General features: G+C 42.4%; 1 protein-coding gene across 2 annotated transcripts in view; it reads right to left on the bottom strand.

Moving 5' to 3' along the window:
* plcg1 (phospholipase C, gamma 1) overlaps positions 1–10,655 on the bottom strand; it is a 33,879-nt gene that overhangs the window by 7,740 nt on the left and 15,484 nt on the right. The window contains exons 13-29 of one of the 2 annotated variants that reach the window (XM_054780388.1): positions 10,249–10,369; positions 9,865–10,033; positions 9,619–9,741; positions 9,344–9,445; positions 9,008–9,195; positions 4,370–4,570; positions 3,626–3,745; positions 3,315–3,495; positions 3,128–3,205; positions 2,960–3,063; positions 2,756–2,849; positions 2,606–2,678; positions 1,241–1,404; positions 929–1,025; positions 613–837; positions 371–519; positions 165–279 (exon numbers count right to left, since the gene is read on the bottom strand). In XM_054780388.1, the coding sequence (XP_054636363.1) occupies positions 165–279; positions 371–519; positions 613–837; positions 929–1,025; positions 1,241–1,404; positions 2,606–2,678; positions 2,756–2,849; positions 2,960–3,063; positions 3,128–3,205; positions 3,315–3,495; positions 3,626–3,745; positions 4,370–4,570; positions 9,008–9,195; positions 9,344–9,445; positions 9,619–9,741; positions 9,865–10,033; positions 10,249–10,369 (2,304 nt within the window). The remainder of the gene's footprint in view (positions 1–164; positions 280–370; positions 520–612; positions 838–928; positions 1,026–1,240; positions 1,405–2,605; positions 2,679–2,755; positions 2,850–2,959; positions 3,064–3,127; positions 3,206–3,314; positions 3,496–3,625; positions 3,746–4,369; positions 4,571–9,007; positions 9,196–9,343; positions 9,446–9,618; positions 9,742–9,864; positions 10,034–10,248; positions 10,370–10,655) is intronic. The other variant, XM_054780464.1, reaches the window with a different exon arrangement.

Raw genomic sequence — 10,655 nt, 5'->3', positions numbered from 1 at the left:
CAACTGGTACGCATGCTTGTCTATCAGCTTTTACAGAATGACATGATAGCAAATGCATACTAAGAGATCTTTACCTGAAACACGCCATACAAATGCAAAAGACTGATGTCAAGATGAGCATATTCAAGCAGGAAGCCATTTTTTACATCCAACACAATACTCACCTTCGGAATCTGTTTTTTGCTTAGTGCTGTCATACTCCGCCCCACACACCTCAATCTCGATCAGAGGACAAACAATGCCACGGCCATGCTTGGGTAGGTGCCGTGCACCCAAAACCTTTACAGAGAGGAACAAGTGGAGGGATTCCCTTGAAACCTCATTTCAGTACTAACACACAAACAAAATGTTATCACACATGAAGACGCACCTCAATCTGAAGAGTGACTTCCTCTAGGCCCCGCACTGTGTGTCTGTCAAAGGGATCAAAGGTGTCGTCCCTCATGATGGGAGGCTGGAGGACGTAGCCACTCCTCCCGTTCAGCATGAACAAGGCCTGGTTCATCTGCATGGGCTTGTCTGCACATGACCCAGACAGGAGCGAGGCAGCATGAGCATAAAAAAGGTCACACCGCTATTGTGTCTAAATACTTGGTGAAAAATGGTGGATACCTGCTGTCTGGAAGTTCAGAGCTACCAGCTGCGAACCACAGAGCCACATGGGCAGAGGGTCGTAGTTAGAGGAGTCCAGTCTCTGGCCTCGCGGGTAGATCCTGGACAGCTGCAGTCGATTGTACTGCAGGAACTTCTTCCCTTTGATCTTATTGACATACTTCTCAGCCTTGGTCTCGGGAAAAGATGACATGTCCCGGAAACAGGCGCGCTCCGTGCCAATCTCTACAGGAGGAGAATTAAGGACAGTGCTGACCCACCTGGACTGCTCTTGGTTTTATCATTGACTTAAAGCTGTGTAATGCATGCTTCTTACTGTCTTCATCAAATGGCACAGGCCTACAGTAAACGACCAGGTCAGATAACTCCAGTGCTATCTTCTTCCTCCTTTCCATCATCTTACCCTCTTCCAGCTGTGCAGACAGACACACACATACACACACCTTTTAACGTGACTGCACTGAAGCTAAACTGCAAAATCATAAAATGGGAACCTCAGAAACCATAAAATGGCCCCATTGAGAGAAAATATCACACACACTGGTATAGCACTAATATAAAATGATCATGGTAGGTTAAGACCCATAGACACATAGTGTGTATTTCCTGTTAGTCATGTGACATGCACCTTGGCCTCGGAGGTCATCGCAACCTCACGGATCTTCAACACCCATTCCTTTAGTTCCTCCTGACTACTGGCAGCAACTTCCAACACCGGGCCTGTTCGCATGGCTGTCGTCGTCACCAAGGAGAAGACATGTGCCCTGCTTCCTTTTCCATCAGGACGCACCACTACATGCATACGGAATACAAACAGAAATAGAACTCATCGTAAGTGTAAGTAGTCTGACCTCATAGCAGCAGGACAGCCTGTAACTCATAAGGTATAAAACATTGATTCAAAATAAATGTCCAAACCATTCACCTCCAAATGCATCATTTTGCAAATATTACTGTTGCTAAAAATTTGTCATTCTGGAACACTTATCCTGTTCAGGGTCACAAGTGAGCTACACCCTATCCCAGTTGACTTTGGGCGAAAGGCGGAGTACACCCTAGACTGATACATTCACACATATAGAAATATTAAAGTCTATTTAACCTAACATGCATATTATGAAGCTATGGGAGAAAATCCAAGTACAAAAGGTAAAGCCAAAAGGACATCATGCAAAAGATGTAGTACAGACCTAGCAATTATCAAAAGTCAACCAGAATGGGCAAAATCCAAGTATAATTCAGCATTACTTCAGGTCAAAGTCTTGTGACTGAAAAACAAGCCAAGCTGGTAGAGCAGGGGTCACCAACGTTGTGCCCATGGGCACTAAGTAGCTCCCATGACCATATGAGGCACCCATGAGCGTGGTTTTCATTTAAGGTTTTCAATTCATAGGATAAGACACACAAGAAAGAAATGCATGCTGAAACGTAAAATGCAAATGAGCAGAATTTTTTTGTTGATATTTTAGTACAAAATGAGTTCTGACAACCAACATTTTGTTATGTTCTGGTAAAACAAGCATATTTGGTTGGCCTGAAATAAGAAATAAAAATAAAAGTTACAAAAATGAGTAGCTCTGAGCCATTTTAATTTTGTGAAAGTACTGTAGCTCCAACAAGAAAGAAAGTTGGAAGATCCTGTGGTAGAGGAAATCCACAACATGTAAAATGTCAAGACTGCCGCTGGAGGGAGCCAAAGCACCAATTAAGAGCAGAGGCCTCAACAATTGTTATGGGTGTGCAAAAGCTGGAGGGCCTAAAATACCAGATAATGACAAACAAAATTGGTATAATGAACATAAATGAGAGCATATTATAATAGGCAGAGGCAGATAATCAACAGCAAAACAAATTGGAAATTTAAAGCCTGTAATCATGAAACCAGGTTGCCCTGTGGCAACGTCACTGGCAGCGCTGCAGAGTCAGTGCACGGGAAAACAGGAAGCGTAGTGTGGACGGTAGGGGTGGTGGGGCAATTGTGGGATTTACTCACCAATCTGACAGGAGGAGACATCCACACTTCCTCTTAGCAGGTCTCCCAGAGGGCTGTTTTCTGTCATCTCCTGCTGGATATAGAAGAGGAGCATAAGTGAATCAAGTGAAGCTGAAGAAGCAGATAGGGCTGTGTGGATTTGAGGCTCACAGTTCTGTCTGGCTCTGCTGCTGATGGACTGATCTCCTCAACATAGTTTGCAGGAAACCATAGCTGCTTCTTCCCTCCACAGTCCCCCTTCCACCTGAGAGAAGTGAATAGTTTTATATTCACCAGTGCATAGACTTGATATAAGAATAACAAAACGTTGTTTACAAAGATTATAGCTAGTTGATGAACGAATGTGATACTTGCCATCCTCCTTCCTGTTTATCCACATTAGAAATGATGGCATTCTTTGTGAAGGACAGTTCATCATCTCTTTGGGCTTTATACTCATACATGGCTCTCACGGTGCACTGTAAAGACAAGGAAATGCTAGAGGACATTCTGATGATGAAACTCTCTATGGTGGGCACTCACCTTGAAAGTAGGCATTTGATTGGCTTCCACGTAAAAACCTGGATTCCTGCCCTCATACAGGGACCCATAGTCTGGCTCCTGTCAACACAATGTCTTTTATTGGATTCTCATTTTTGCATTCAACATTTAAGATATACAAAACAGTTTTTATTATAAGCCTCTGGTCGGGCCACAATGTGATACTCACAGCGGTGCCAATCTTTTCCAGTGTGTCCTCATTGATTGGATATCGCAGCTTCATTTTGCGATACAGAGGGTGCTTTTCATAGTAGCTGATAAGATCTACAAGACTGTCAAACTCAGAAGTGCCGAGCACCACAGTCTGACCCTCCTGCTGCACACGACAGTGCTTAATCTTCCCCTCGGCCCTTCACAGCAAACACAGGCAAAAGTCACTCAACAGTCATGTCAAATACTTTCCCAAGATGAATCATCATTCAATCTATCCAAGTGAGTCAAATTAATCATCCCTGAAGTAACAACATTAGAGTCACTTACCTGAAGGAAATTGCAAATGAGTTGGATTCCGCCCTCTTCCTGACAAGAAAAGCCCCATCTCTAGGAACCCTCATCAGCATATTCTCAGCCTGACTCCTGGAGAGGTTGGCATGGTACCATCTGCAACAATCAACCAAAAAGGACCTCCTCAGGTCATCCTGCACAACTTTTACTTCACAATTTAGCAACCAAAACACACACACACACACACATATATATCTATATATGTTTGATGTATGTGTGTGTGTGTGTGTGTATATATATATATATATATATATATATATATATATATATACGCTGCGAGAGGCCTTGCTTATGCAGCTTGACAATCCGACCACGTTGAAAAAGAGAAAGCTTCTTAGCTTTAGCCATCAGGAGGGCATGACAGTGTGAATGCCTGACAGAAAATTGCAGATTTTGGCTTTTATAGCCTGCGGTCTTAAACTTTTGATCAGCTGATCAACAGCCCATTTCAGTTTAATTGTTGTTTTCAATAAATTACTTTATCAAAGTACATTTTGTCTCACTCCCCCTTCTTGCTTTTGCACATTGTAGCTCTACTTAAAACCTCATTAAGATCCAAATGTGCAAAATGCAAATTCTAGCAATTATTCAACTGGTCTTAAGATTTTGATCAGGTCTGTACTGTATATTCCCAAAGACCATGAGAGAGAAAGAGAGAGAGAAGAAAACATCCGGTGTAACAGTTTGGAATTCACTACAATCTGGGTGGTGGAGACTCACTCTTTGCTCTCGTGGGCATTGGTTTGTGGCACAGGCTCAGTCAGTTTCATCTCAAATTCATTGCAGCGCAGCGCCACCTGCTGGTAGTGCTTGATGAGGGCAAAAAGTGTGTCGAACACAAGGTTGTCCGTCAGGTAGAATTTGGGGCTTCCAGCTTCTTGACGGGAGTGTATGCGACAGTGCTGGACCCGTCCTGAGCGCCTGAAAGCGATGATCAGAATGATGAACGAGAAAAAAAGAAAATGGAGCTGGATCAATTGACACAATATGCATGCGTTCATCAGCTGACAGTTTGAGTGAAATATTCAGTGTTCCCACTTCAATTATATTTTTCACGGATATTTTCAATAATTTTAAAGTAGTCAAATATTTTTTCCAAGTTTAAGATTTGAGTACTCTACCACTAACCTCAAAAAATGTAAAATCTTGGAAAAGAAAATGTGAATTCTCATTTATCGATAAATGAAAAATAAATACTTAACTGTTCAACTGCTGTTCACATACGCATACACAAAAGTATCCACTAATCAGCGGCTTCAAAAATAAATACTGTATTTGAGAACATCTGAAAATTCTGAGAATGAAAATATGACATTTAAGTACTTGCTTATCAGCAGGTTCAAATAAATCATTTTAAAATTCTATTTGTTTTTAAATCCCTCAATGGCCTAGCCCCGTCCTACCTCTCAGAGCTACTACATCCCTATATGCCGCCCAGCTCGCTCAGGTCAGCTGATCAGCTGTTCCTAACTGTCCCAAATACAAACCATAACCTCATAGGGGACCATGCTTTTGCTGTGGTGGCCCCTAAACAGGTCATTGCACATTAAACAACTTCCCTGCCTGTTTTTCAATCTTTGCTTAAAAACTACTTGAGTTGTTATTGATTGTATTTTATTGTGTTTTAGTTTAGTTTTGAATTTCATTTTTATCTGTTTTTATGGTCGTTTGTCCTGGATTTATCCTGGATTGGAAAAATTTGTACATCTCAAATTTGTGAGTCTACAAAAAGTAAACAGTACTCGCTTTGGTAACGTATAACAAATAACACATTTAAGTGCATCTCAAATGTGTATAACTAAATAAACATTTGACAGTAAATACAAATGAAATTTCTGATAATACAATTTTTCAGCACTCACTCGTCATCCGTAGCTTCAAACATGAATATCCAGGTGCATCTAAACTTTGAGACTGCAAGATAACCAACTTCAAAATGTTAAAAAGATGTCATTGTTTGTGTACATAAGCAGAGCATGTGTGTGTGTGTGTGTGTGTGTCATGTTTTGTTTTACACTGTGACACTAGAACATTCACTTTGTGTGAGGGATCACTATCTACTACCACTACTCCAGAGAGACATCAAATCTCGGTTGGCGACCTTACGAAGAGCAGAGAACTTGAGGAAACTGCGAAAGAGGAAGGAACACACAAGAACATGGTTCTATAAAAACCCTTTCAAGTTTGTCAAGGATTTCTTTGCAAAGGAAAAATCGGCACCCTCAAAACTCCAAAGCAAGAACTGGAAGAACATGTGGAAAAGGCCTACCATGACATGAAAAGGCACGAACCACAAACCAGATCCAAACTGCTAGGACATAAGAGACCTCCATGTAACCTTCCTCGACTTGGCTAATTCCTTTGGATCAGTTCCCCACAACCTCCTATGGGAATCCTTCAACTTCTTCCATGTTGTATCACTGCTCTAGTGAAAGCCCAATACAGCCGACTACACAACATCATGGCAACGTCTAGAAGTAGGCATCATGGCAGACTGCAGTCTCACCCCTGGCATTCATAATGGCCATGGAAATCATCATCAGGGCCTCTACATGGATGGTGGGAGGTGAGCAAACAAAAAACAGAACCCGCCCACCACCTATCTGAGCATTCATGGATGACATGACCACTACTGCAGCATGCACCAGGCGACTACTTGGAAAGCTGCAGGAGAACATCGGATGGGCCTGGGTGAAAATCAAGCCGAATAAGGCATGAAGCATCTCAATAGTCAAGGGAGAGCTTAAGAACGTGAGGTTCTGCATTGGTGACGACCCAATCCCGATGGTGTCAGAGCAAACAGTCAAAAGCTTGGGTAGATGGTACAATGCAAGCCTCAGGGGCAAAGACCAGCTGCAGGTATTAAGGCAGGACATCACCACCAGTCTGGACACCAACAAGACAATGCTGCCAGAGAAGGCTCAAACTTTGGTGCCTACAATTTGGACTTCTCCCTAGGGGAATGTGGCCACTCACAATCTACGAGGTGCAAATAACAGCGGTGGAAAAGATGGAGCGAAACATAACTTCATATGTGAAGTAGTGGCTTGGGGTCCCCACGCTGTCTGACCAACATCAGCATGTATGGCAAAGGAGTCCTTGAACTACCTATCACAAGCCTCACAGAAGAATACCAGTGCTCTAAAGTGAGACTACAGATGACATTGAAGCACTCCAGACATCAGGCCATCAGCAATGCTGCATCACCTCTGTTAACGGGAAGGAAATGGACGCCGTCCAACGCAGTACAACACACTCCATCAGCCCTGAAGCACGACGACATTGTGGGACATGTCCAGCTGGGAAGAGGAGGTTTTGGCGTTGCAGTGAATAAACCAACTTGACAGAAAGCTTCAGCTTCACAACGGAAGAAAATGGTGGTAGAGGAAGTGCGACGTCAGGAGGAGGCTGAAAGAACCACAAAGGCTGTCTCGCTTGTCAAGCAGGGACAATGGATGAGGTGGGAAGGCGTGAAGAAGAGAAAGCTCACCTGGAGGCAGCTCTGGGAAATTGAAGCAAGAAACATCGGCTTCATCATAGACGCTACATATGATGCACTCCCATCCCCCAAAAAACTTCACCAGTGGTATGGGACCCAACCTGCGCCCTCTGCCCAAATTCAGCGACCCTCAAACACATCTTGACCAGTTGTAGGACCAGCCTCACACAAGGCCTCTACACAATCAGGCACAATCAGGCCTTCATGAGTCTGGCAGAAGCAAGAGGAACACCATCAACTCCTACCCCTTGAGAGCTACCAATTCAATCTCTATGCCAACATTAGTTCGAGAGGGACAGAGACAGCCTAACCACCCAGCTACCAAACCAGAAACTGGACAGTTAGCCACTAAAGCAGGAGATTTTAAAGATCAATACCTCCTTCAATTTGAGGGAATTAGCTCATCAATTAAATCACCTCCTGAAGAAATTGGTTGGAGAGAAAACCTGCAGTGTCGACCCGCCATTGGCACATGTGGTTTACGCTACAAGGACTACAGTTCCCATGATGCGTAGAGTGCAGAACCAGGAAGTACAGTCGTTCCTCACCACATTGCAGTTTGAATTTCGCGGCTTCACTCTATCATGGTTTAAATTTTTTTTATAAAATCATGCTTTTTTGGTTGAAAAAGGTTGAATATTAGTAAAAAAAAAAAAAAATCATATGCATTTTTTGTTTGAATTAAACATTTTGAAGCATAAAAATACTTAAAATAAAAATATAAGGCATTCTGAAAATTCTTCCTAAGATGTGATGCTATGTAGTATCCTACACTGGTCACTAGGTGTCAGTAATATTACTGTCATGTTCCGTGGGACACACAAGCATCACTTTTATTGCAGGTTTGAATTATCTGACAACAGGCACAATAACATAATAATAATAATAATGATAATAATAATAATAATAATAACACAAGCTACTGTTGTGACCGTAATCTAGTCAAAACTAAAACTCAACTCTGAACCCCTGACGTCACTTCCTGTCCTCCACCCATTTACTGCAACACCCACGAGCATGAGTCTTATTTATGTCTCAAGTGGCTTATTTTCTCTGATGTTTACTATATTGGGTAATATGAGTGTAAAGGTGACTATAGGGGGGTTATGTCATGTCTATCTAATAGGGTTTGGAACCAGTTAGCCACAATAAACTGCTAGTATCATGTGTTTTGATCTGACAACTAACTTTGATTAAATGTAGAATTACTACAGCTTCTGCTTGGACATTAACACCATAGTAGCTGTTGAACTCAGATGAAAAAAGCAGCCATATGTCGCGAGCAAACGAGTGATGGTCAGAATACCAAGTGCAGGTTGGGTTGCCAGGTTTATAGTGTGCGCAAAGCACTTAATGTGCAAGTTTTAATCCTGCCTCACGCACTGCCATTTCCATATTACATGTATTATCAATCACAGTAGCAATGCCATATCTTGCAGTCTGCTAGGCTTCTGGCTGCCATGTGCCCTCGCAGCAGCTTTTCTCTTAAACAAAAACTATAGTCACGTTTTAATCTTGCAATCTTGTGCCTGGTAGTATCGCCTCTCTTTGATACACAAAGTCCAAAATTTACCAGGAGGGCACTGATTCACTGCAGTATCAATTGGCCACTTTCTTTAGTGTCTGGGCCCAGAAAGCTGGCTTTTCCAACATTATTCTGTTGCTTTCATTGGTACTAACAAATTGAAATGTTGCGCACAAAAACATCTTCAATTACAAAAATATATTTTAGGGATAGTAGTTCGGGATATAGTAGTGTATAGTAAACAGCAATTTTAAACCTGTATGTTTTTGGAACTAAATAATGTATAATAAGACTTGGCAGAAACTAGATAGTGCACCCCCAGTGTTGAACATACCAGAAAGACAGTGTGTAGTCTCCCACAAAGGTCTCACTCTCCCGGACCAGGAAGGAGCCATCCAGTGCTCCAGTCTCCAGGCAGTACTCAGACAGTAGCCGCTCAGCTATCTGTCTCCCGTCCCGGCCTGCACCCAACTTCCCATGAAACCACTTTTCTGTAACATGCTGGTCCATTCCATTGGCAACCTGGCAATTAGGAGGAGGCAACAATAAACACTCACCTCAAATCCACCACCAACAGTAAGTACTAGCCTGTGCACATTTTAGGTGTTTGGTGCATGGATCTGGGTCAAGTACCAGTGGCTGGTATACATATTAAATGAGGACAACTAACCTCTCTGTGCTCCTCCTCCTCATCGTTACCCTGGTTACTTGAGGTTTCTTCTGAGTAGTAGATCTTACTGCTGGTCAGGACAAAAAAATGAGGGTACCATTCCTGCGGCAAGAAGGGCAGGATATGAAGAGAGGCAGGATGCATGTGGTACATTAATTATTTAGAACAGCCATGTGTGGCACAGAAATGTGGCCATCATCTAACCAGGAAAAGCAATGCTGAGAAACCTGGTTCATAGAGAGATACATGTCAAAGTTCTTTCAAAGAGTAATTACATGATTAATGGGGTCCTCCAAATATAGGATGCCATTTTTGATGGAGTTGCTGATGTCATTCTCTGAGTATGGGGTAGTGGTGGACACCTCCTCGTAGGCACTGCCTTCAGCAAGCTTTTTATGCTGTCCCACAAAAGAGTGCAGTGAGATAAAAGATTAACATCACACAAACATCACACACTACTTTAGCCAAAAATCTTGACAGAGACATGCAAACACAAAAAAAAATTACTATTGTCACTCAACCTTGATGAGGATCTTCTTTTTGAGCTGGTTGGGTGAGGGCAGGCCATCCGCTGCGATATCCACTGCCTTGGTCAGCAGCATGTCTCCAAACAGTTTCTTAAAGTAAGTGGCCATGTTCCTCTGCTGAACAATGCTGCAGTGGTCCTCAATGGACAGGATGATGGGAAAGCTGCGAGAAGGATCAGAATTACAAGTTACAACATCCCTCTTTCACTGCACTTGGGTGCCATTTCTTATCTTATTTTCTCACACCGTAGAATTTCCTCAGGCCACATTGTTTCTTCACACGTTATGTATGCAGTCTAATTACTGTATCTTTATCATGCATCAGCAGACGCGCCTGTAACAAGACACTGAGAGGACTGAGAGACTACGGGAACTCACTCTGACGTGACAAAGGCATGCTCTTTTATAGTGGTCAAGACATCACAGAACTTGATCTTTGTTGTAAGTGTGTGCCCATGGTAGATGACTGGCATTCCATCTGGACCATCCCAGCAGTCCACTGCAGTAACAAACACAAAACATGTAGTCAATTCAATTACTACACTGCTCAGAGGAATAAATAGGAATGAAAAAATAAATTATTACAGAGCTACAGTATAAACCTTCGAATGCAACGTACATAATGTTTCATAATGTTTCTAATTACACAATAAATTATTGCATCCATAATTAGACAGTGTTTATTTACCTTTCCATGACACAAATCTACCCTTTCACGCAATTTAAAGAAACCTGCTTGACAACTCACGTGTGATGCCATGTACAACGTGCAATAGTTGTGAAAC

This window comes from Dunckerocampus dactyliophorus, chromosome 1 (genome assembly GCF_027744805.1).
Source record: "Dunckerocampus dactyliophorus isolate RoL2022-P2 chromosome 1, RoL_Ddac_1.1, whole genome shotgun sequence".
In the NCBI taxonomy this organism is placed as follows: Eukaryota; Metazoa; Chordata; class Actinopteri; order Syngnathiformes; family Syngnathidae; genus Dunckerocampus; species Dunckerocampus dactyliophorus.
This window is presented reverse-complemented; position numbering and strand designations above follow the sequence as displayed.